Source organism: Mus musculus, chromosome 7 (assembly GCF_000001635.26).
Source record: "Mus musculus strain C57BL/6J chromosome 7, GRCm38.p6 C57BL/6J".
NCBI lineage: Eukaryota > Metazoa > Chordata > Mammalia > Rodentia > Muridae > Mus > Mus musculus.
The window spans coordinates 7,874,888-7,902,858 of NC_000073.6; the positions used below are offsets into that span (position 1 = coordinate 7,874,888).

At 36.5% G+C, this 27,971-nt stretch overlaps 1 protein-coding gene across 2 annotated transcripts; it reads right to left on the minus strand.

Moving 5' to 3' along the window:
* Positions 1-1,765: 1,765 nt before the first annotated feature.
* Vmn2r36 (vomeronasal 2, receptor 36) lies at positions 1,766-27,575 on the minus strand. 2 transcript variants are annotated; one of them, XM_017321892.1, is made up of 6 exons: positions 27,379-27,575; positions 24,283-24,574; positions 14,119-14,931; positions 12,618-12,845; positions 6,670-6,793; positions 1,766-2,520 (listed from the first exon to the last, which is right to left on the minus strand). In XM_017321892.1, exons 1-6 carry the CDS (start codon positions 27,573-27,575, stop codon positions 1,766-1,768), a joined length of 2,409 nt encoding a protein of 802 aa, XP_017177381.1. The 2 variants fall into 2 exon arrangements, with proteins under 2 accessions (XP_017177381.1, NP_001098538.1); NM_001105068.1 differs by having other exon boundaries at positions 1,766-2,670.
* Positions 27,576-27,971: the final 396 nt, after the last annotated feature.

Here is a 27,971-nt window from a genome sequence, read left to right on the forward strand (position 1 = left end):
CTAGAGAAAGTACCCAAGGAGCTAAATGGATCTGCATCCCTATAGGTAGAACAACATTATGAACTAACCAGTGCCCCGGAGCTCTTGACTCTAGCTGCATATGTATCAATAGATGGCATATTCGGCCATCACTGGAAAGAGTGGACTTGCAAACTTTATATGCCAAAGTACAGGGGAACGCCAGGGCCAAAAAGTGGGAATGGGTGGGTAGGGGAGTGGGAGGGAGAGTATGGGGGACGTTTTGGATAGCATTGGAAATGTAAATGAGGAAAATACCTAATAAAAAGTATTAAAATATAATAAAGTAAAAAAAAATTAATTCGTGAAGAATTCCATTAAACCGTAGTTTGAATATCAAATCTTTCTTTGCAACAATGCCATCTTCCATGAATTTTCAATGAGTAAAATGTGGATGTTAATGAAGAATGTGTTTCTTAAAGGGACAGTGCTAATGATTATATTTCCATGAAGACTGACTTAGGGAAGTGATTGTTTTTGTTAATGCATTTTAGACCCATTTGGTTTCCCATAATATAATGCGAATTGATAAATGTGAAATATTTAGTGTAGCCGCAAACACTCAATTTTCTTTTTGAAAAGTCGTTTCCTAGAAAGCAGCGTAATTAAAGCATCTGACTCTCATTCTGTTTTCCAGAATTTTCTGAGTCCAGGACCTCAATCAGAACTGCACACAGAGGGCAATCTCTGAAAGAAATTAGGTTCATGCAAATGTCAGTAGTTTTACCTATCCCTTCCATAACTACAATATGAATAGCATGTTGCCATAGCTACAAGCTTATTTCATTTCATTTTTTATTTATTATTACTCAATTTTTTTTACAGTCTAGTGGTTATCCCCCTCCTGGTTTGCCCCCCTGACTCTTCCTCATCTATCAACTCCTCCCCCATATCCAAGATGATATCCCTACCTCCCTAACGCCCAGCCCTTCCCAATCCCTGGGGACTTAAGTCTCTCTGGGGTTAGGTGTGTCTATCCCACTGATGCTACACCAGGCAGTCTTATGCTGCATATTTGTTGGGGGCTTCACATCAGCTAGTGTATGATCTCTGGTTAGAGGCTCAATGTCTGAGAGATCTTGCTTGTCCAGGTTTGATGAGACTGCTTGTGTTTCTATGGGTTGTCCTCCTCTTCTTTTTGCAACTATTCCCAATTCATCCACAGGGGCCCCTGGCTGATGTCCATTGTTGGATATAATATATTTGTACTTGACAGCAGAAAAGGAACATTTCCTTCATAGACTATCGGCCAATAGCTTGAAGAACAGATGAAAAAAAAGTCAGTATTTTTTATGTGTGTGCTCTTACTTGAAATCAGAAAATATGTTCTGATTTCATCTTTGCTGATTATTTAGTTAAGTTTGTGTTTCTCACTGATTATTTGATTTGGTAGATGGTTTCTATGTGTAACCCAGCCTGTCCAAGATGTCATTTTTTCTACATAAAGTGATGGATTCAACCACCTTATCAACATTTTTTGGAAGTTCCCAGAGGGCAATCTCAATGAAACAAAACAAAAAAGTAAAATTGTAATAAGTAGAGTGTTTAGTTCTCAGAGAGGAAATGAAGCAAGGGAATGAGTGCAAGATTTTATGGACACTTTACATAACTTCAGTAGATAGGATACTTCCTGAGATCACTACTGCAAACAATGAGAGTGATTCTAAAACTAGACACATGCACTATAACCCAATATTTGGTGGGTATGTACCAACATTACATTTGACAGAATTCCTGAAATATTTGTTCAGAAATATGATTTTTCCCTGATCTTTTGGGTAGAATTTCTCTCTGGTAGCATTAAAATGATATAAATCTTGGGTACAAATATACATCCAAGGATCCCTGCACTGGATGCCAAGATGGAGAAGATCTCCACAGCAACCATGTGTTTGCCCTTGGTGCTATGGTAGACAGGGAGGAAGGTGACCCAGACACTGCAGAACACTAGCATGCTGAAGGTCAAGAACTTGGCTTCATTGAATGTGTCAGGCAGATTCTTGGCCAAGAAAGCCAGAGAGAAGCTTCCAAGTGCCAGGCAGGCCAAATATCCCAGGATACAGTAGAATGCAGTATCTGAGCCCTTGTTGCACACAATGATGATGTGGCCATGGAGAGTGTGTTCATCAATATCAACAAAGGGAGGAGAAACTGCTAGCCAGATTGCACACAGAACACATTGGAGTAGGGAACATATGGGAATAATGTAGTTGGGTGTCCCTGATACCAGGAAGTTTCTCAATCTTCTCCCTGGGTCTGTGACTTTGAAAGCCAGAACCACAGTGACTGTTTTGGCCAGAACTGTGGAAACAGCCACAGTGAATACAATTCCAAATGTGATTTGCTGTAAGACACAGATGGCTCTGTTTGGAAGGCCAATGAAGAAAAAGGAGCACAGAAAACAGAACATGAGTGACATGAGTAATAGGTAGCTGAGGCTTCTGTTATTGGCCTTCACAATAGGAGTGTCATGGTGCTTCACAAAGACACAAAGTACCACAGCTGTGAATGCAGAGAAGCAGAAGGCCATTAAGGCAAGTGCCATTCCCAAGGGGTCTTCATAGCTTAGAAAGGTGACACCTTTCTGAATACATTTGTTCTGTTCAGTGTTGGCATATTGGTATTCTGGACAATTCATGCATTGATCCATATCTGATTTCCAAAGGAAAGCTTAGTTAGGTCTGCTTTAGAAATTTTATTGTCAATGAATTTCAAGTAAGGATAATGAAAGAAGGCTTGCAATGCTTTCTTTGATGCTGATATGTAATGTGAAGGATATTGCTGCCAAGCATTGTTTTCAATTCATAATCTTCATAAAGATTTAAAGGAAATAAAACCAAGCAATTTTTTTCTTTGTACTTAACTTGATTGTATCATTTATGATGTTATTAGAAAGGGGTTTGTGGGGTGTGGCGGGTGAGAGAGGAACCAAGCCCTGAGGACCAACAAAAAGAATATAAACAGGCAACCTCAGATAATAAGAGTGTGGGTGGACCCACCAAAATGCATCAGAGACTTGGGAGGTCAGAGACCCTAGATGAAGTGTACTACAGTAGATAGAGGGAATGTACAGAGCCCACCTCCAGCGGGAAGACAGGGCATCAAGTGAGTGATTGGGTTCCCATCCCATAGTCACATCTCTGACCCATAATTGTTCCTGTCTGAATGCAAGGATGAAATGCAGAGCAGTCTGTGGAAAAGAAGGTCCAATGACAGGCCCAAAGTGGGATTTAGGTCAAGAGGAGGTCTTATGGCCTCACATTTTACTGAGGTCTGGAGCCCTCACAAAAAGTATCTATCATGACTGCCCTCCTAAATACAGTTATTTGCACCCAACCAATGGACAGAAGCTACTAATCTCTGAATTAGGGAAGGCTGAAAGTAGTTGAGGAGTAAGGTGATCTTGCAGGCAGACCAGCAGTCTCAATTAATCTTGACCCCAGAAATCTCTCAAACAATGTACCACCAAACAGACAACATACACCAGGTGATATGGGTCCCTCAATAAGGTAAAGGGCTTCTGTGCCTGTGTTCATTCAGAGAAGATGCACCTAACCCTCAAAGACTGAAGGCCTGAGGGAGTTTAGAGGTCAGGTGGTGTGGGGCATTGGTCTATGCACAGACAGGCTGGTCTCCAGTCGACCTGAGATGCTGAACCCTGGGACTCAGTGGTCATACTTTACCTACATAGGAGGGAAGGAGCTCTCTCATGGTCCTGGAACTCTGGCTCCTGCACAAGTTATCTTCCACTACATCCCCCGCAAGAGAAACAAGGCTAGAAGTCATGTAGTCAATATCCCAAGCTTTTGACCTTCAGGCTAAACTCCTCCCCAGTTACCTAGCAACATAAATGACAGCATATTTTAAAGGGGCTGATTGGCCACTCCTTGCTCTCTCTCTCTCTCTCTCTCTCTCTCTCTCTCTCTCTCTCTCTCTCTCTCTCTCTCTCTCTCTCTCTCTCTCTCTCCTTTGTTCTCTTGATCTTACTCTCCTCTCACTCTCTCCATCTTACTCTCTCATTTTTGCTAATTCCCCCTCTTTCTCTCTCCTACATTGTTTATTTCTCCCAGCCTTTCTACAATAAAGCTCTAAAAGCATAGACAGTCTCTGATCATCAAGGCTGTGCTCACTCTTGCCAGTGTGGGAATCTGTCTTCTCTCTTCCCTCTCTCCCATAACCCCGGATCTACAGGGTGTTGCCCCGGGCCCCCAGGTTGGGCTGCCCCTTGTCCATCCCCTGTTGAGTGAGTCAGAGACTTGGATGCCCACCCAGAGCTGAATGGAAAGTGTCTGGCAGCCCTCCCATGTCTGCCTGTCCAGGGCATAAGTTGAATTCTCGCGGGACATGGGTCCTCACTCCCCATTCTTTTCCCAGGCCCCCTTTTAGTTCCTATAAGGTGGTGTGGGGGATGGGGTTCAACATGAAGTCAGGTTGCGTTGGGGAGAAGGTGTGGGATGTGGAGTATTCAGTTGGTGTATGGGGGGGATGGGGAATGGAATATGAAAGGTAAAAAGGAATAAAAATTAATGATATCAGAAAGCTAAAGTTTCCTAAGCCATTTTTTTCTATGCTAACATCAAGTAGATTATTTAATTCAGAGAAGATACATTCATAAACCACAATGTGGTTGGGTATATTTTATAAATACAAAACCCTATACTCACTGTTTTCTGAGATGACTGACTATTTTATGAATTCATTCCCTATGACACATTGAGACTCTGACTTCTACTGGGAAAAGATGTATAATAGCTACTGGAGAATTTACTAGCTCAAACTTGTTGACACAGAAACAACACAGAATTGAACAGGTAGGCTGTATGTATATATACATACTTATATGTGTGAGTTCATGTGAAGGTAGATATTGCATTATTGTATTTAAGTGATTCCTGTCATAAGTCATAGGAAGAAGGTGGAATATGAGAGGAAATATAATGTTTATATTTGAATAGTAGAAAATATTAATGAAATAAGCCCTAAGATGTTTCCTCATCTGGCAATCATTAATCAAAAGTTCTGGTTATTGTTCATGATGTGCACTAATTTTAGCACTGAAGGAAAAATATCTCTGTAGATACTTTGTACTAAAAAATCCTTCACCTTGATTCCTTCTTCATATGGAAAGCTGAGCACTTTAATCCTTGCCTCACCTCCATTTGTATGAGAATCAAGGATGAAATCAGTGCTGAGAAACAGAATGAGCAAAATCACAGAGGAATCCTCTGGAAAGGGTGGTAACCCAGATGGTTTGTGTTAAGCAATTATACTCCATTCTAAAATTGTAATCCCCAACTGGGTAACAACATGAACAGTGATTGTAATTGCACTTAATTTACAAGTCATTTCAGAGAATGTTGATGTGCTTTCTTGGTTTTCAGAATTCTTATCTTCAACAATGCATTTGTGGACAGATATTATTTGATAAGTTGCCTAAGAGCCTAAGAAGTTGGATTAGCTATAAATAGAATATGTTGCTCTACCAGAGAACCTGAGTTCAGATCACAGTACCCATGACAGATATCTCACAAGTAAATATAAATTTAATGACAGTAGTATTATTTGCTCATATGTGCATGTGTATATGTGTTATCCACTCCACACACTTAAGCAAATAATGCAACAAAATATTTTATGGAATTTTTGTATTTAATTTTGTTGTACGAATTAATTTTTTTACGTCTAATACAATTTTGTACACTTTAAATTTGTTTTCAAGTACAGTATATGTTAAAATGTATGACTTCAAAAGACAACTTAGTAGATTGCTTGGTTTTACTCCATGCATCATGGGAATAAACTCAAACTGTAAGCCTTAGCAACAAATAATTTAACTGTTTAACTGTCTCACAGGCATAATATGTCTTTTAAGAATTTTAATTCATTATGTAGAAGGAAAAGCAAAATATTTGAAAAGGTAACCATAAACTTATTGCATTTTGCCAACCCTAAAAAATTATCTTAATAATGGGTGTAGTATGTAATATACTGATTATGAGTCTCATGGTATATTCCAATTCATAGGTCAACTCTTATCCCCTACATCCTGGATTCTTACTACATCTGCTTTTGAACATGGCCCTCTTAATATCGCATACTTAGCATTTTTTTCACAAATTTGAAAATACTTTTGTCTTCTAAATTAATCTTACAGAGAACATGGATTTTGCACCTAGTAGTCTCATGATCTAATCCAGTAGATTAAATATAATATTCAGTTCTTCATGGGCTCTTATAAGTCCATGGTGTGCATAATCATATTTAGGATAGATAGATTAATGAAATATGACTAAATCAATACTAAAAAAAAATCCTGACTAAAATCTAAATGTACATGTAGTTTTATAATAGATTATCTCTTTGGAAAATCTTGTGCAGAATTCCTGCAAATTGCAGTTATATTTTCTAAAGTATTTTCTTTGTGAAATATAATTTACCATGAATTTTCAATGAGTCACTATGTGGGTCAAGGCACCAGGCATGTTTGTTAGCTTTTACAAGATTTTGTTAAGGATATTTGTATCTACAAGTAGTAAATTTGATGAGTAATATACTTTATATCTGCAGTTGCCTTTTAGCTGACTTAATTATTCCAGGGTGATGCAAGAGAAATACATATCTTCAGAATATATCAGAGCAGCACACACTCACTTGTCTCATTAGAAATTTCATTTTCAGGGCAGGGGCTGCAAACAAAACAGCAGGCAGCCATTCCCTCCTTCCATAATCTTCTGAATCCAGGACTACAATCTGCACTGCACACAGAGGATGGCATCTGAGAAAAATTAGACACATATTAATAATGAGTTTTAGAAGGTTCTTTTATGTTTTAGGTTAGCACTTTAAGATTTCAATAAGCTTATTTTATTCACACAATCTGATTGACATTTATTTATTTATTTATTTTGTGTGTGTGTGTGTGTGTGTGTGTGTGTGTGTGTGTGTGTGTGTGTGTGTGTGTGTGTGTTTTGAGGCAGGGTTTCTCCGTGTAGCCCTGGCTGTCCTGGAACCCACTTTGTAGACCAGACTGGCCTCAAACTCAGAAATCCACCTGCCTCTGCCTCCCAAGTCCTGGGATTAAAGGTGTGTGGCACCACCACCAGGCCCCTGAGTGACATTTTACAATGTCCACTATTTAATGGCCAGAAATGAATATTGGAAATGCATTGAAGAAATGTTGCATAGTATCTGAGTGTCTAGTAATTTACGAAAAAGAGCAGATATTGAGCTGTATGTGGAAACTACAGAAGTTGCAACCTGATGTTTTTTAGTTAAGTATTTTCAACTTGGTACTAAGTGCTATGGACAGAGGAAACTTAATTGAAATATTCTCTCAGCCAACACTAGCCTGTCCTCATACCTTTGAAGCATTTTCTTCTTTGGAAATTGATATAAGAATGCCCATCTTACTGTGGGCAGTTGAGCCAGTAACTAGTGTTCTTTTCGATCTCTTGGGAAAAAAAAACAGCCTAAAGTAATGTTGGCAGTTTTTTCCATTAATGGGAGAATCAGAAAAATGTTTGGGAAACTGATATTAAAACAATTACCTTGCCTTATCATAAAGAAAAAATCTATTCTTTATTCCCAGTTTCCTGATATCCACACTTGCCTTTCTATAACTATAAGCCATATGTCAAATCACACCTTCCTCCTCACTTTACTTATTATCAAAGTTTAATGAAAACAACAGAGAAGCAAGTTAATATTTGAAGAAATTTGAAATAGGAAAAATATGTCCTTCAGTCACAGATAACAAATATGACCTCAAATAAATTACTGTTGCAAAGTATGAGAAAATGTTTATAAAAAATAGTGGAGTATGCAGACACTGGTTTAATATGGTTGGAGATGATAAATTAATCCGTAGCGACCTTGAATATGGAGTATTCCATGAAGTCAAAATGCTCTACAGTGGCTTCAAATATTGGAAAAAGCTGGATAAATATTAGTTGTTTAAAGTTAATTGAAGATTTGAAGTATTCTGTCTATATTTTTGATATTGTTGAAAAGGGTGTTACACTTTCCCATCAAAGATCAGAGTATATTTCCCCCAGCCATCATTTTCTTTTTCTTTCTTTCTTTCTTTCTTTCTTTCTTTCTTTCTTTCTTTCTTTCTTTCTTTCTTTCTTTCTTTCTTTCTTTCTTCCTTCCTTCCTTCCTTCCTTCCTTTCTTCCTTTCTTCCTATCTTCCTTCTTCCTTTCTTCCTTTCACTTTCCCTTTCCTTCTTTCTTTCTCTCTCTCTTTTCTTTCTTTTTTTCTTTCTTTTTTCTTTCTTTCTTTCTTTCTTTCTTTCTTTCTTTCTTTCTTTCTTTCTTTCTTCCTTCCTTCCTTCCTTCCTTCCTTCCTTCCTTTACTTTTTTTTTTTTTTTTTTTTTTTTTGAGACAGGGTTTCTCTGTATAGCCCTGGCTGTTCTGGAACTCACATTGTATACCAGGCTAGCCTCGAACTTAGAAATCTGCCTGCCTCTGCCTCTCAAGTACTGGGATTAAAGGTGTGTGCCAACATGCCTGGCTCCCATCCATTTTCTTTAACTGTATATTAACCCTTTGTTATATTTGAAAGACTATTTTGAGTTAGAGTATGGAATGTCTGCATACTTTTGTACTTTATGATAATTTATTTTGAGGTAGTGTCTCCATATCACACATGGCTGTTTTGAAGTCACAATATAGGGTAGACTGGGGAGAAACAGACAATGATTTTCAGATTTTGTCTCTAAAGTGCTTGGATGAAAACATGAATCACAAAAACAACCTGACATTTTTTCTGACTTTCATAGATAAAATTTCCTCTGCATGTATTATAGTATTGTAAATAGTTTTGTGAAAGAAAATGTTCTAATATCAATATAGGTTCCTTCTGTTCAATCACTGTTTTTGATTCTTTATCTATGAATTAATGTTGGAGTTGGCTAAGCGCCAATTCTGAAGGCTTTTGGAAAATAATGTAATTCTATATTTTGTCATGTATTGCATTTAATGGAACTGCATATATTGAAGAATGCTTGCATCCCTGAAATAAATTCTCCTTTAGAGGAAGAACACATGGGGAGGGAAAAATAGGAGAAGAATCAGGTATGGTGGAAGATGGAAGATGTGTACAGAGGTCAGGAAATTGAACAGAGGTATATAGCAATCAGAGATGGGTTCTTTGGGTAGCAACCAGAGAGTCCCAGATGCTGGGAAATCAAGAGCATCCCAGGAACCCAAAGGGAAGACATTAGCTGAAATATCCTAGAATCAGGAGGAAGAATCTGTTGATACCTTATCCAGAGTTTAGGCATGGCCCCCCAGTTGAGGAATAGGGACACCCACACAATTACAAAATTTTAACCCAGAATTGTTCCTGTCTAATGGAAATAATGGGGCAAAGAGTAGAGCAGAGACAGAAGGAAAGGACATACAGAGACTACCCCACCTGGAGATCCATCCCAAATGCAGACACCACACCCAGGCACTATTGTGGATGGCCAGAAGTGTTTACAAACAGTAGCCTGATACAGCTATCTCCTGAGAGGCTCTGCCAGATCCTGACCAATACAGATATGGATGCTCACAGTCAACCATTGAACTGAGCACAGGGACCCCAATGGAGGTTTTAGGGGAAGGACTGAAGGAGTTAAAGTTTCCTATCTGGCAACAATTGGAGGGGAGTCCTTTGGTTCTGTGAAGGCTTGATGCCCCAGTGTAGAGGAATGCTTAGGTGCTGAGGAAGGACTCAGTAGTTGGGTGGAAGAGCATCCTCAAAGAAGCAGGGTAAGGGGGGATGATATAGTGGGTTTGGGGAAGGGAAACAGGGTAAAGGAGTAACATTTGAAATGTAAATAAATGAAATCTCCAAATTAAAAAATTGAAAAAAAGCCACAAATAGCAAAATCACAATAAAAATGGGAGTATAATTCATGGGTTGCTTCTAGCCTAACACATACTAGGTTGAATCTTCAACTCTAAGAATGTAATAAGCAACAGTAAAATAAGAGCAGTTTTTTTTTGTTTTGTTTTTTTGTTAAGGCTTTATATGTCTTACTTTTTTGAAGCCAAAGGCAGTTGGGCAGTGGTGGCACACACCTTTAATCCCAGCACTTGGGTGGCAGAGGCAGGCAGATTTCTGATTTTGAGGCCATCATGATCTAGAAAATGAGTTCCATGACAGCCTGATAATAAAACTAGTTTTTTGTTTTCTTTTGATTTTTTTTGGCTTTATCCTCTTTTATACTAGTTGAATGTTAGGAATATGATTGCAAATTGTTCCCATAAAAGCCCTACTACATATCAGGCCCTATTCAATGCACAAAGTTAAAAAATAATAAATTTGTGTGTTTGTATACACACACATACACACACACACACACACACACACACACACACACACACTCATTATATAAACTTGCTATTTACTTACTGTTTCTTCATATAAAATATTAAAGTATACTGCGATATATGATACTTATATTTTCATGCAGTGTGACACATAGATACATATGAGGAGTATCTAACACTCATTTATTGCCATGTAGTGCTTCCTAAATATTTTATAAGTAGCACAGCTCCAAAACTAACAATTTTCAGAGTGAATGATAAAGAGTTGACAAAAATCCAAAGTAGAAAAAAGAATGAACAAGCCAGGATTATCAGCAGTTGTGAAGGTGTATTAACTCTGATTAGTTTGCAAGCAACGCTGAGAATTGGTCTCATCCCACAAACCTCAAGAAATCCTGTGTACAATAGATAGAATAGTCAAGTGGAAGCAATGAGTTGGTCTCATTTGGGCTCAAATATCAATGTGATTGTATTTTCACACTTTTGCTCCCAAGTCCTGAGTACATTCAGTTTATATAAGGTTCATTTCCAGGTAGGGGAACAGGGCATTTGTGAGTCACAAAAATTTTTCTATTGTCCCTTGTATTTGGTAATTATGCTATGGTTAATTAGTGAAAAAAGAAGATACCAACAGTGTTTGACTACCAGATTTTTGTGTTTTGGCTGGCTTTGAAAAGGAGAGTCTATTTCAGGGTGTTTGTGTAGAATTCCCATTGACATATAACATCACTTTGTCCAAAGAATTCCTTTTGCAGTTTGACATTAATAGTTTATAGGTGCTTCTTCTTATGTTTGTTCACATGCAAATGTGGAATAAATAATTTGTATCAGTACTTCCAGATATTCTGATTATCGAATTGACAGTTTGAATTATATTTTCAAAAACAAAGTATTCTTTTTACTAAACTTGGAAAAACTGTCACTCAATTGTCTATCACTAACTCATGCTTCATTCACTACTATTCAAATGAGGTATGAAGTAGGATTTCGTGGTCTTTTCACCTAGCTCAATTTCATATGTCTAGTTACCAAAATGTGTTATGAAAATTTTGTTCTATTATGATGGCTTAGATTTGTTTAAACTTGTTTTATTTTATTCTCCCATAGAATCCTGTCATCTTCTAATGAGTGACATAAAGTGGATCTGATGAAAAAGGAAGGAAATAGGCATATTAACTATGATATATTTTCCAGTAGAAATGACAATTGTTCACATCCCAATAGAAGGAATGGAAACTGTAATTAGGATGTATTATGTGAGAATAACAAGTTATTTTCAATAAATAAAACAATCAAAATTAAAAAAAAAAAACTACGTGTTCTCAGAGAATGATCTTGTTTGGTGTTGTGTTCTTTTGGTAGGTGTTTTTGTCAAGAATTATTCCACACATATCCATCAAATGTATTGTTTTTGAATGACCTTTTTCCCTCTTATTAAACATTATGCTGTTTTTATCCATTTTTTAATAAAGAAAAGTTCTCCTCTTGTATATGAATGTGCTTTCCTATTCTCTGCAAACAACTTAGGAATGTCTTAAAAAATAAACCAGTTTTTTTTATTTGATTTCATTTAGAGAATGTGAACACAAAAGTTCAATTATAAGTGAAAATTACTTGTTGCTTTTGTCTGGTTGCTGTTATTGCTGTACTTGAGGTGTGTTAATAGCCTTTATTTTTTCTGTTGTTCTAGTGCTGTCTATAGGTTCCTTTGACCTTCTGGTCATCTTATGTAAAAGAGTGAGTGGATTCTTCAAATTTACTAAAAAGTGATGTTTCTATGAATATGATTTTCTGTAATTGTGTTCATTAGTGAATGTGTCGAATGCCCTTTTATTATACGGTAAAAACTTTTGGATATAATGACAAGGGTTAGCAATTATGACTGTTGGTGTTTCATAACTGTAACATTAGCCTCTTCCATATAAATACCTGTTCCTGAACTTTAAGGTAAGGGAGGAGATTACTGTTTCATTAGCGCAATTATGTGAAGAAAATTTTGTTTAATTTAAGGGAAAGAATATCAAACTTGTGAAAATCAGGTTTTTTATTTATTAAATTTCAAAAAAAGATTCTGATATGACAATGGTATATTTTATGTATGTTTGAAATCTTCAAATAATTGGTAAAAATCTGAAAAATGAAAAAAAGAAATATCATACAGGAGACTAGAAATTGGTTCCTTATGTGACTAAATTGTTCATTTCAATATGTTGCCGTGTGTTCATCTGACACTGTTTACTGCTCTGTATTATAAACCAGTAAGCTAGCACACTCTTACCTTTCTTCTTCCTGTGGCCAACTCAATCATGTCTACATATAAGTGAGAGTGTCGACCATGTGGTAAATATGGGCTGAACTTTCCTAACTTCATCTTAATCCCAAGGTGTTGTGAGAGATTCCAAAAGTGAATAATGTCATATTCATCCTGCATTATTACTCTTTGATTCATAAACACTTTGTCCCCAAGAGGATTAGTGAAGTAGGCCCTTCTTAGAAAGGAGTTTACCTAAAATACAAGCATTGCACCAGAATGTATATATCAAGTCATAAAATTCATTCTGATTTCATAACAAAGGCAAATGTATTTAAAGAAAGAAAGAAAGAAAGAAAGAAAGAAGGAAAGAAAGAAAGAAAGAGAGAAAGAGAGGAATCACAACAAATGCAATTGCATAAATGAAATTATCACAATATTACAAGAATTTCAGTTTTCTCAGTGAAGAATACCAAACACAAACAGAGAAAAATGCAGATCCAAACATAGGTATGCAACACACTCACAAACATACACACACACACACACACACACACACACACTCACACAGAGAGAGAGAGAGAGGAAGAGAGAGAGAGAGAGAGAGAGAGAGAGAGAGAGAGAGAGAGAGAGAGAGAGAAAGAGAGAGAGAGACTGACAGAAAAACACGGGGAGAGGTAATATTGACACACAGAGATTTTTATACTCACACCTAAAGACAAAAAGAAACCCAGAGGCCTTGACAAGTACAAAGAAATAGGCAGACACATACTTAGTAAAGCAGGTACAAATATATATAAGTACTTAAAAACACTTAAAAATACATACTTTCTACACAATGAAACCTACTCTGACAAAACCTCAAAGAAACACGCACACATATATAAACAAACACTTATAGAAAGAAATTCCTACATAGAAAAAATTTTTGCTCACTTCCACTTTCATACAGAGAGATAAACATATATATTGAAAGTAACACAAATATAATCGCAGATACACAGAAAGAGTAGAAAATATACATATAATCAGTGAGAAGCATACATTCACATTTATAAACACATATACAGACAGAAAATGATACCAACACTATTTCTTGTTTAGTTACTCTCAGAAAAACCAGAATGTTCTCCAGAGCCTACACTCTTGGCAAAATCACTGGAAACACTAATGAAAATAATTCCTCCAAATGATTTCCATAAAATTGACAAATATAAATATAAACTCATCTTCTAATCATGGAGAAAATTAATGAGGAAAGACTGTTTATATCCAATATTGGAAGGGGCATGCTAATAGATATTTGTGTTCTCTGTATAAAACCACACATATTCATTGCTAATCTGTGAATTCTTTTTCCAATCACATTCATAACAATCTATAGATTTGCTTTTGTTAAGGTAAAATGTTTGGAAACCTATCTATTTTGGAAAATATTTCTTATTTCTTTAAGTCTGGGCATCTGAAAGACTCTAAACAACTATGCAATTGAAGACACCAAACTTCTTTAAATAGAAGAAACTTTTACCTTCAAGCAGTGAGAACTGGCTCTTTTTCCATTGTCTATTGCCTGATTATCAGCCTTTTGCAGATTCATCTCATGGAGGGCATGGGCTATGGCATGCACAGCATTGTATATGTTATGACTACTCTCACTAAAGGTCATGTCAAACTTCTGTTCCATTAGCCAATCAAATGAGGCATCAGATGAATTGTTCTTCAGTATTTTACAGTTAGATGCTGAGTCTTCATAGTTAAAATATTTCCACTCTGGCATTACTAGATATAAATCTGTGTTTCTGAAATGGAACCATGTCTGTACAAAATTTTTAAAGCCAGAAATCTCACCATGGTGGGGTAGAAAAGTAAGTGATCCATAGAATGTGCCATGACTTATGTCTTTTTTCCTGGTAGGGAAATTCAATTGTTTTGTGGTGATCCATATTCTCTGTAAAATGGGAGGTTCCCACATTCTGAAGATCAAATCAATGAAATTGTATGTTTCTCCATAAATGATAATAACATTTGTGGATGACATCACAATTTGGTTGTAGTACATTTCAGTATTTTGTGGAAATGAAACATCATCAACAGAGATCATTTTCACAAAGGCAAAGCAAATTTCCTTGTTTTCACTCTGTTTCTTCAACTCTAAAAGAAATTGGTTTCCTTGATCATCATCTGGGATGACAAGGCCAATCCAATTCCAGTTGAAGTAATGTATGAAGGAGACCATTGCCAATGCTAGAGATGTGTCCTTTGGGGCCATCTGATAGAGATAGGGATATTGTTCATCATCACTGAAGATGGAACTGAAAGGTCCATAGGTAAGCTGAAAGATCTACAACACAGAGAGCAGCATGAGGTGTGGTGCATGTGAAAACACTTGTAATTATATTTACCTGCAAACAGTTGATTACCTATGGCTTTTTCTCTCTGATTCAAATGAGCAAACGTGGAAGCCTGGCACATCCACTTCTATTGGGAACAGCAAGCATAGCTGTTTGACAAAGTTGTAACAAATGTATTCAGATGTTATAATGACTGCCTTCTGTCTTTCAGTTTTGGTCTTGATATCTCTGTTTCAAATGTTTGAAGGGTTTTTTATACTTTTACAATTTGGGGATATTTGATGAATATTTTTTTAAAAAGGCTTTTATGCCATAATCCATAAATACTTCTAAGATTGAAGAGGAGAGTCCTGTACATATTTCTGATATAGCATTTGGAAGAGATACTCTTATATTGCCCTACTTGACAGTAATATTTTACACTAGAGGTTGTGACTCATATAAAGCTGCCAGAGATCTCCTTTTTAGGTTTTATTCTGAATTACTCTGGCAATGTCTGCCTCTGTGCCTCCTCAGGAAACAGACAATAAGATCAAAGTATTTGTAAAAATATTAACTAGATTTTGCAGCCTAAAAGTGTTAGCAGCAAATTGGATTAGAAAAACTCTTCTTACTATATACCCAGGTAATTCTGGTGCAAATAATTGGGATTCATAAGTTGTACACCTTTAGGAAAATATATACAAATTGAATTGAAGACCCAGAAATGAACCCACACACCTATGGTCACTTGATCTTCGACAAGGGAGCTAAAACCATCCAGTGGAAGAAAGACAGCATTTTCAACAATTGGTGCTGGCACAACTGGTTGTTATCATATAGAAGAATGCGCATTGATCCATACTTATCTCCTTGTACTAAGGTCAAATCTAAGTGGATCAAGGAACTTCACATAAAACCAGAGACACTGAATCTCATAGAGGAGAAAGTGGGGAAAAGCCTTGAAGATATGGGCACAGGGGAAAAATTCCTGAACAGAACAGCAATGGCTTGTGCTGTAAGATCGAGAATTGACAAATGGGACCTAATGAAACTCCAAAGTTTCTGCAAGGCAAAAGACACCGTCAATAAGACAAAAAGACCACCAACAGATTGGGAAAGGATCTTTACCTATCCTAAATCAGATAGGGGACTAATATCCAACATATATAAAGAACTCAAGACGGTGGACTTCAGAAAATCAAATAACCCCATTAAAAAATGGGGCTCAGAACTGAACAAAGAATTCTCACCTGAGGAATACCGAATGGCAGAGAAGCACTTGAAAAAATGTTCAACATCCTTAATCATCAGGGAAATGCAAATCAAAACAACCCTGAGATTCCACCTCACACCAGTCAGAATGACTAAGATCAAAAATTCAGGTGACAGCAGATGCTGGCGAGGATGTGGAGAAAGAGGAACACTCCTCCATTGTTGGTGGGAGTGCAGGCTTGTACAACCACTCTGGAAATCAGTCTGGCGGTTCCTCAGAAAACTGGACATAGTACTACCGGAGGATCCAGCAATACCTCTCCTGGGCATATATCCAGAAGATGCCCCAACAGGTAAGAAGGACACATGCTCCACTATGTTCATAGCAGCCTTATTTATAATAGCCAGAAGCTGGAAAGAACCTAGATGCCCCTCAACAGAGGAATGGATACAGAAAATGTGGTACATCTACACAATGGAGTACTACTCAGCTATTAAAAAGAATGAATTTATGAAATTCCTAGCCAATTGGATGGACCTGGAGGGCATCATCCTGAGTGAGGTAACACATTCACAAAGAAACTCACACAATATGTATTTACTGATAAGTGGATATTAGCCCCAAACCTAGGATACCCAAGATATAAGATATAATTTGCTAAACACATGAAACTCAAGGAGAATGAAGACTGAAGTGTGGACACTATGCCCCTCCTTAGATTTGGGAACAAAACACCCATGGAAGGAGTTACAGAGACGGAGTTTGGAGCTGAGATGAAAGGATGGACCATGTAGAGACTGCCATAGCCAGGGATCCACCCCATAATCAGCATCCAAACGCTGACACCATTGCATACACTAGCAAGATTTTATTGAAAGGACGCAGATGTAGCTGTCTCTTGTGAGACTATGCCGGGGCCCAGCAAACACAGAAGTGGATGCTCACAGTCAGCTAATGGATGGATCATAGGGCTCCCAATGGAGGAGCTAGAGAAAGTAGCCAAGGAGCTAAAGGGATCTGCAACCCTATAGGTGGAACAACATTATGAGCTAACCAGTACTCCGGAGCTCTTGACTCTAGCTGCATATATATCAAAAGATGGCCTAGTCGGCCATCACTGGAAAGAGAGGCCCATTGGACTTGCAAACTTTATATGCCCCAGTACAGGGGAATACCAGGGCCAAAAAGGGGGAGTGGGTGGGCAGGGGAGTGGGGGTGGGTGGATATGGGGGACTTTTGGTATAGCATTGGAAATGTAAATGAGTTAAATACCTAATAAAAAATGGAAAAAAAAAAAAGAAAAAAAAAAAAAAAGAAATGCTCCTTTACAAAGCTATACATATTCCCGGCCTCTGAGAGGTAAGTCTTGAGAAAAAAAAAATTTTTTTTGCTATGAAACTCTTACCATTTTCCCTAAATTACAGCAATAAAAGGCTGCTCCATATTTGAATGGTAAAAAAAAAAAAAAAATCTTCATGTTGAAAAATATGGAAAAATGAGGACAGAATGAGAAGACCAAACTGACGGATAATTGGAGTAGACGAGAATGTAGATTTTCAACTTAAAGGACCAGCAAATACCTTCAACAAATTTATAGAGGAAAACTTCCTAAACCTAAAGGAAGGGAAGCCCAAGAACATATAAGAAGCCTACAGAACTCCAAATAGACTGGACAAGAAAATAAATTCCTCCCGACATATAACAATCAGAACAACAAATGCACTAAATAAAGATAGAATATTAAAAGCAGTAAGGGAAAAAAGGTCAAGTAACTTATGAAGGCAGGCCTATCAGAATTATACCAGACTTTTCACCAGAGACTATGAAAGGCAGAAGTTCCTGGACAGATGTTATACAGACAGTATGAGAACACAAATGCCAACCCAGGCTACTATACCCAGCCAAACTCTCAATTACCATAGATGGAGAAACCAAAGTATTCCAAGACAAAACCAAATTCATACATTATCTTTCCACAAATCCAGCCCTTCAAAGGATAATAACAGAGAAAATCCAATACAAGGATGGAAACCATGCACTAGAAAAAGCAAGAAAGTAATCCCTTAACAAACCAAAAACAAGACAGCCACAAGAACAGAATGTCACCTCTAAAAAAAAATAAAGGAAGCAACAATTACTTTTCCTTAATATCTCTTAATATCAATGGACTCAATTCCCCAATAAAAAGAAATAGACTAACAGACTGGCTACACAAACAGGACTCAACATTCTGCTGCTTACAGGAAACCCATCTCAGGGAAAAAGACTGACACTACCTCAGAGAGAATGGGTGGAAAACAATTTTCCAAGCAAATGGTCTCAAGAAATAAGCAGGAGTAGCCATTCTAATATCTAATAAAATTGACTTCCAAACCAAAGTTAACAAAAAAAGACAAGGAGGGACAATTCATAATCATCAAAGGTAAAATCCTCCAATAGGAACTCTCAATTCTGAATATATATGCTCCAAATGCAAGGGCAGTCACATTCATTAAATTGACTTTAGTAAAGCTCAAAGCACATATTGCTCCTCACACAATAATATTGGGAGACTTCAACATACCACTTTCATCAATGGACAGATTGTGGAAACAGAAACTAAACAGGGACACAGTGAAACTAACAGAAGTTATGAAACAAATGGAATTAACAGATATCTACAGAACATTTAATCCTAAAACAAAAGGATATAAATTCTTTTCAGCACCTCAACGTACCTTCTCCAAAATTGACCATATAATGGGTCACAAAACAGGCCTCAACAAAAACAAAAATATCGAAATTGTCCGAGCATCCTATGAGACCACCATGGACTAAAGCTGTTCTTCAATAACAATATAAATAATGGAAGCCACCATTCACATGGAAAATGAACAACACTCTTCTCAATGATTCCTTGGTCAAGGAAGGAATAAAGAAAGAAATTAAAGAATTTTTAGAGTTTAATGAAAATTTAGCCACAACATACCCAAACTTATGGGACACAATGAAAGCATTTCTAAGAGGTAAACTCATAGCTCTGAGTGCCTCCAAAAAGAAACTGGAGAGAGCACACACTAGCAGCTTGACAACATATGTAAAAGCTCTAGAAAAAAAGGAAGCAAATTCACCCAAGAGGAGTAGACGACAGGAAATAATCAAACTCAGGGGTGAAATCAACCAAGTGGAAACAATAAGAACTATTCAATGAATCAACAAAATGAGTACCTGGTTCTTTGAGAAAATCCACAAGATAGATAAACTCTTAGCCAGACTCACTAGAGGGCACAGGGACAGCATCCTAATTAACAAAATCAGAAGTGAAAAGGGAGACATAACAACAGATCCTGAAGAAGTAAAAAACACCATCAGATTCTTCTACAAGAGGCTATACTAAAAAAAAAAAAAACTGGAAAACCTGGACGACATGGACAAATTTCTAGACAGATACCAGGTACCAAAGTTAAATCAGGATCAAGTTAGTTATCTAAACAGTCCGATATCCCCTAAAGAAATAGAAGCAGTCATTAATAGTCTCCCAGCCAAAAAAAAAAAAAAAAAAAAAACCAGGACCAGATAGGTTTAGTGCAGAGTTCTACCAGACCTTGAAAGGAGATCTAATTCCAGTTCTGCACAAACTATTCCACAAAATAGAAGTAGAGGGAACTCTACACAACTCATTCTATGAAGCCACAAATACTCTGATACCTAAACCACTGAAAGATCCAACAAAGATTGAGAACTTCAGAACAATTTCCCTTATGAATATCGATGCAAAAAAAAAAAAAAGCCCAGGAAGAAGAAGGGTTTAGTACAGAGTTCTGAGATCTTCAAAGAAGACCTAATTCTAGTTCTGCATAAACTATTCCACAAAATAGAAGTGGAAGGTACTCTAGCCAACTAATTCTATGAAGCCACAATTACTCTGATACCTAAACCACAGAAAGATCCAACAAAGATAGAGAACTTCAGAACAATTTCCCTTATGAATATCGATGCAAAAATACTCAATTAAATTCTAGCTCACCAAATTCCAGAACACATCAAAACAACGATCCATCCTGACCAAGTAGGTTTCATTCCAGGGATGCAGGGATGGTTTAATATATGGAAATCCATCAATGTAATCCATTATATAAACAAACTCAAAGACAAAAACCACATAATCATCTACTTAGACGAGGAGAAAGCATTTGACAAGATTTGACAACACCCATTCATGATAGGAATTCAAGGACCATACCTATACATGATAAAAGCAATCTACAGTAAACCATTAGCCAACATCAATGTAAATGGTGAGAAGCTGGAAGCAATCCCACTAAAATCAGAAACTAGACAAGGCTGCCCACTTTCTCCATACCTATTCAACATTGTACTTGAAGTCCTAGCCAGAGCAATTCGACAACAAAAGGAGACCAAGGGGATACAAATTGGAAAAGAAGTCAAATTATCACTTTTTGCAGATGATATGATAATATATATAAGTGACCCTAAAAATTCCACCAGAGAACCCCTAAACCTGATAAACAGCTTCAGTGAAGTAGCTGTATATAAAATTAACTCAAACAAGTCAATGGCTTTGCTCTATACAAAGAATAAACAGGCTGAGAAAGAAATTAGGGAAACAACACCCTTCTCAATAGTCACAAATAATGTAATATACCTTCGCATGACCCTAAATAAGGAATTGAAAGATCTGTATGATAAGAACTTTAAGTCTCTGATGAAAGTAATTAAAGAAGATCTCAGAAGAAGGAAAGGTCTCCAATGCTCATAGATTGCCAGGATCAATATTGTAAAAATGGCTATGTTGCCAAAAGCAAACTACAGATTCAGTGCAATCCCCATCAAAATTCCAAATCAATTCTTCAATGAATTAGAAAGGGCAATTGCCAGATTCATCTGGAATAACAAAAAACCTAGGATAGCAAAAACCCTTCTCAAGGATAAAAGAACCTGTGGTGGAATCACCATGCCTGACCTAAAGCTGTACTAGAGAGCAATTGTGATAAAAACTGCATTGTACTGGTATATCAACAGACAAGTAGACCATTGGAATAGAATTGAAGACCCAGAAATGAACCCACACATCTATGGTCACTTGATCTTTGACAAGGGAGCAAAAACCATCCAGTGGAAAAAAGACAGCATTTTCAACAAATGGTGCTGGCACCACTGGTGGTTATCATGTAGAAGAATGCGAATTGATCGATTCCTATCTCCTTGGACTAAGGTCAAATCTAAGTGGATCAACGAGCTCGACATAAAACCAGAGACACTGAAACTTATAGAGGAGAAAGTGGGGAAAAGCCTCAAAGATATGGGGCACAGGGGAAAAATTCTTGAATACAAAAGCAATGGCTAGTTCTGTAAGGTTGAGAATTGACAAATGGGACCTCAGGAAACTGCAAATTTCTGCGGGGAAAAAGACACTGTCAATGAGACAAAAAGGCCACCAACAGGTCGGAAAAGGATCTTTACCTATCCTAAATAGGATAGGGGACTAATATCCAATATATATAAAGAATCAAGAAGGTAGACTCCAGAAAATCAAATAACCCCATTAAAAAATGGGGCTCAGAGGTAAGCAAAGAATTCTCACCTGAGGAATACTGAATGGCTGAGAAACACCTAAAAAAATGTTCAGCATCCTTAAACATCAGGAAAATGCAAATCCAAACAACCCTGAGATTTCATCTCACACCAGTCAGAATGGCTAAGACCAAAAATTGAAGTGACAGCAGATGCTGGCAAGGATGTGGAGAAAGAGGAACACTCCTCCATTGTTGGTGAGATTGCAAGCTTCCACAACCACTCTGGAAATCAGTCTGACAGTTCTTCAGAAAATTGGACATGGTACTACTAGAGGATCCCGCAATACCTCTCCTGGGCATATATCCAGAAGATGTTCCAACTAGTAAGAAATACACATGCTCCATTATGTTCATAGCAGCCTTATTTATAATAACCAGAAACTGGAAAGAACCCAGATGTTTGTCAACCGAGGAATGGATACAAAAAATGTGGTACATTTACACAATAGAGTACTACTCAGGTATTAAAAACAATGAATTTATGAAATTCCTAGGCAAATGGTGGACTAGTAGGGCATTATCCTGAGTTAGGTAAACCAATCACAAAAGAACTCACACAATATGTACTCACTGATAAGTGGATATTAGCCCAGAAACTTAGAACACCCAAGATACAAGTTACAATTTTCAAAACACATGAAACTGAGGAAGTACTAAGACCAAAAGTGTGGACACTTTGCCTCTTCTTAGAAATCGGAACGAAACACCCATGGAAGGAGATACAGAGACAAAGTTTGGAGTGGAGACAAAAAGATGGACCATCTAGAGACTGCCATATCCAGGGATCCATCCCATAATCAGCCTCCAAACGATGACACCATTGCATACACTAGCAAGAGTTTGCTGAAAGGACCCTGATATAGGTGTCTCTTGTGAGGCTATGCCGGGGCCTAGCAAACACATAAGTGGATGCTCACAGTCAGCTATTGGATGGAGCACAGGGCCCCCAATGGAGGAGCTATAGAATATATCCAAGGAGCTAAAGACCCTATAGGTGCAACAACAGTATGAACTAACCAGTACCCTGGAGCTCTTGACTCTAGCTGCATATGTATCAGAAGATGGCCTAGGAGGCCATCACTGGAAAGAAAGGCCAATTTGACTTGCAAACTTTATATGCTCCAGAACAGGGGAACACCAGGGCCAAAAAGTGGGAGTTGGTGGGTAGGGGAGTAAGGGGGTGAGGGTATGGGGGATTTTGGGATAGCATTGGAAATGTAAATGAGGAAAATACCTAATAAAAAAGAAAGAAAAAAATTAAGTACCATACCAAAAAAAGTGTCTTATAATGATGCAAAAATCTTCATGTGGAAAAATATGGAAGAACGAGGTAATGGAACCCCATAACTCGTCTTTCTTAGAAAAGTTCACTTGTGAAGTTCTAATTTTGTATCTTACGATGTGGAAAAAAAACAAGATAAAACATAGCAATAAATTCTACAGAGTATATAATAATATTATATATAGATAATGATGTAATAATGTAAATTAATTACATAATAATATCATCATATTATTAAAGAAAATGACTTATTAAAGGTATAGCACTATGGGTGTAAAAGTTTTGCCAGGGATATTATGTCAGTTTATATTCTGACATTTGAGTTCTTTTGTGATTGGTTTACCTAACTCAGGATAATGCCCTACTTGTCCACCATTGCCTAGGAATTTCATAAATTCATTCTTTTTAACAGCTGAGTAGTACTTTATTGTGTAAATGTACCACATTTTTTGTATTCATTCCTCTGTTGAGGGACATCTGGGTTCTTTCCAGTTTCTGGCTATTATAAATAAGGCTGCTATGAACATAGTGGAGCATGTGTCTTTCTTACTAGTTGGAACATTTTCTGTATATATGCCCAGGAGAGGTATTGTGGGATCTTCCGGTAGAACCATGTCCAATTAATAGTTGGTCATACACTCACAGGTAGTCAAATTACTAACTCCACAGACTGGATTGCAGCTTTTCATCCTTTCTAATACCACTGAAATGCCATGAGTTCCCAGATTAAGAATAGTATTTCATGCCTTTACAAAAAAAAAAAAAATACTCCATATATTTAAAAGCTGGGTTATAGAGAAAATGTTGGTAACATTTCTGTTTTATCCCAGTTTATCTCTGATGACTAAACTTTTAACACCACCATAATTTTGTTATTTCACAGTTTACTAATGATAATTTAATCTTATGACCAAGATGAAGATAACTCCTATCTGGGGACAGAAATAATAAGCTCTATGTTTTGGAACAGTTTGAACAAATCACTGCTTGCTGAGCTTGGTATAAATAATGAAGCATTCTGACTGACAGTCAGTCAAGGCTGTAAGATTCTCCCTCCCAATATGCCAGACTCAATTCTCCATGGCCTCTTCTATTCCTCCTCGAAGTTATCTGTCAACTTCTAGTGGTAATCCCTAGTTGAAAGTCTAACATGTTTCTAAATAGTAAGTATCCTGGAACTACCTAGATTGACATAAGCATAAGTCCAACCACATCCTTTAACTTTCTTAATAGCTATCAAAGTCTTCCAAAGAGACATGTTAAGAATTCCTGGACGATGATAACTCACACGTGGAGATAAAAAGCTGTCCAGGTACTTCCAGAAACTTAAAGATACCTTCCAATTGGGTCCTGAAATCAGAAAGGAACACATACTCTCTTCATTACAGAAATAATTAGGGATAGGGCTTTTTTTTTTTTTATGAAATAAATATGGTGTAGGTGTTACAGTTTTTCCATCACAATGGCCCAAAGCGTATCTTATAATCAAAGACATATTTGGTAAAAGATCAGGATTTCTGTTGATTTCATCCATTGCAAACACCAATGCCAAAGCATATTTGTGGTTTGTAGTTGTTTTTCTGTAAAAGAGTACAGTGTTTATTATGGACAGATGATTATACGTGAATACTTGTACTCAATAGAAGCACTATGCAATACTGGAAGTTTGTGTATCTCACGTCTAAAGATTGGAACAAATGGCTTTTGTTATAAGATTGGATTGACAGGTGGACCTGGAAAATAGTAAGTACTTTAAAAGTTCATGATCGTGTTGGTCCCATAAATAAGAGATGGTATTGACCTCATCCACAGAGATAATTTCCATTTTTGTTTTTGAGTGCTTGACCAGAAGGTAAAGAGAAAACCACAGATATTGACAAAACAGTAATTCTGATCATGTCTTCATTTTGAAATTATTGAGCAAGAAATAAATTTGTTATTAGAGCCACTGAGTTCATGATATTTTCTTGTGAAATTAACTGAATTGGTTAAGGAAATGAAACCATAGCCAGGAGTGGTGTCACACACCTTTAATCCCAGCACTTGGGATGCAGACACAGGTGGAAGAAAATAGAAAAAAGAAAGAAAGAAAGAAGTAAAGAAGAAAGAAGGAAAGAAAGAAAGAAAGAAAGAAAGAAAGAAAGAAAGAAAGAGAAAGAAAAAGAAAGAAATGAAACCATGATTTATCAATGCATAATGGTCTCTCTCTCCAGCAACATTTGATTCCTGTACTTATAATCACTTACAATTTGTGGCCAAAATACTTGACACATCCCTTCATATCTATCCTCATGCTGTTATTTTTTCAATCTTTTATTAAAATAAAATATTCTCTAAAGATTTATTTTTAATTAAATTCGAATATCAAACATGAATTTGGAAATTGATACATGTCAATATTTAAGTTTGTATGTATTTGAGCAAGTACTATTTAGGTTATAAGATTGCAATCCATCCAAATGTTTTATAAGATACTTTCCTGTAGACTATCCTCAATTCAAATGCACAGTTATGCAGCAGTGGCAGGTGTTTAGTGCAGAGATTAAGGGCTTGTCCCACAACTAATGTATCATTCTCCTACTTCCTATTTACAAACAAATGTGATATATTCAATCTGGGTATTTTATTCATTATAAATTAATTTCTAGGAAACATCTTTGACAACCCTTATCATTACACTAAATCATTACTAGTATCCTACTGAGAACTAGGAAAATAAGGAAATATCTGTGATATTTCTATATGCCAGTATTATATGCTTATAATATAGAAGAGATTTTTTTTTGTGTAAATTTATATGATATATTCACTGTTCTTGTAAAAAAAAAAGTGGAAAACTAGACCAAAGACAATGGAATAATACCATTGCTTTTGTTTATTTTTATGAAAAGAATAATATCTCCTGTTTTATCCTTGTCATTTCATATAATTTTATCAATGAACACTCTATGTACACCTACATATTTAATGATTAGAATGCAGTAAACACAGTCTTTCACTAAAACTTATACAACTATTGTGTTTTCATTCTATATCCTGTAAAATAGGTCATTTTAATATTATTTATTACCACAAACACACACACACACACACACACACACACACACACACACACACACACAAATCTTAATTAAAGTTTTACTACTATACAAAATAAATTTGAGAGTAGACATTGTGCAATGCTCAAACTACTACCTATAACTGAAATTTAGGAAACATCAATTATAATATGTCTGTGTATCCTAGTTGTCTAAAGGCTGTGTTTTAAAACAATGATCAGCAATCCACAAAAATTGGTGTTGATACCAAGTTGGTAACATATGCACTAATATTTACTAAAATTATTGAAATAAGTCCCACAAGATTTAGATATTTTAAAAGGGTCAGAGATTAACCAACTCATACATGAATGGAGAAGACAATTGTCTTAAATAATGACAAAAAACTAATAGAAAGCTCCTGTATCACTGTCCTCAAACGTTACAACTATCCCACAATACAATTGTCACCCCTGACAGTGAGAAGGGACATAAGCAGTCACAACTGTTGATAGCCTGCCTATTCAAAGAATGTAATCATATCATTGGATTCCATATGTTCCAAATATAGTTTACTCTAAAGAGAGAGTGCCCAATTGAACTTTGCAAAACATAAAAGCCAGTGATTGTACATAAATAGTGTGAGGTACGAAGCCACAGTGCTTTTGGATTTTATCTTTTAAAACACTTCAATGTTTTGACCCCTAATGAGCTAAATATTTCTTGCTCATATACATACAAAGATATCCATCCAGGCATTCATATGAAGTAGGAATTTCTGAGTGTAAGTATCTTCTCTTTCCAAACCTGATGAAGCTTTAGAAGTCAATAAGTGACGATATGCAATGACTTTGAGACAGTAAGTTTGTATGTATGTAAAGTTTTTGACAACTATATGTGCCATGAATATTACTGGAACCAGAATATGCTCTAGGAACAACACACTTATGGAAGGACTTTCAGCAGAATTTATGACCATTTATTTACATGTACTTTGGATAAAACATAATGCAATATTACAGGATCAATTTCAATAAGTCATCTCTGTCTACAGTGCAATATAAAGGGTCAAAAGGAGGGCTTTATGTTAAAGATCAATGTAGATATTCCTTTATTCCAAAGCTTCCAATTTTTAATTTAGAAGAAACCTGGAGGAAAACCAAAACCTCAACTGGATTAATTAAATGGAGAATATAGGATTAAATCTGTAAAGGAATTAAGGTTGTTTCTCGGAGTTCAGAATTAGCACCAGGACAGAAGACTCAAGAATTTGCCTAATCTTCATCCTCAGAGCACTCAAGAAATATTGATGTTCTCATTTCAATTTAAAATACAAATATACTTACAGAAAATTAAGAGTCTTGTTGAAATAATCTTTTTCAGTGGGTGTCTGAACTGCTGCCAGGATGAAAGCACAAGTTAATCCCAAATATTCATCCGTTATTTCATCCAAATTTATTCTCCAAAAGCACCTGGGATCAATGAAATTGGCCATGAGAAGTGTAATATTAAGGAGGAAGAAGACTCCCATGAAAATGAACATCTTTTTCCTGCCTTAAACCTGGGCAGTGTTGATTGTGAAGTGCCATGCATATCAGCACATCAGATTTCTACCAGCATTTATTTCTTTGTGCAAAGGTGAGGTTTATTGCATATTCATGACTCATTTTATTTTTAGGTTTCTCCTGAGCCCTGGAAGAAACGTAAATACTTTCTTCCCTGGGGCTCTGCAACTGGTGTCCATAGTCCATGTAATAAACACTTGTATGTAAATACTTAGGAGTATGAATCATTCTCAGTCTCCATGATATCATTCATGATTGTGAATCTGTGGAAGGAAGCCCCTGTGTTCAAATTTAGTCCTTGGAAAGTTTCAACAATCTGATTATGTGAACACAGTCAGAAATGATGTCAGTGGATTGAATCACATTATTCACAG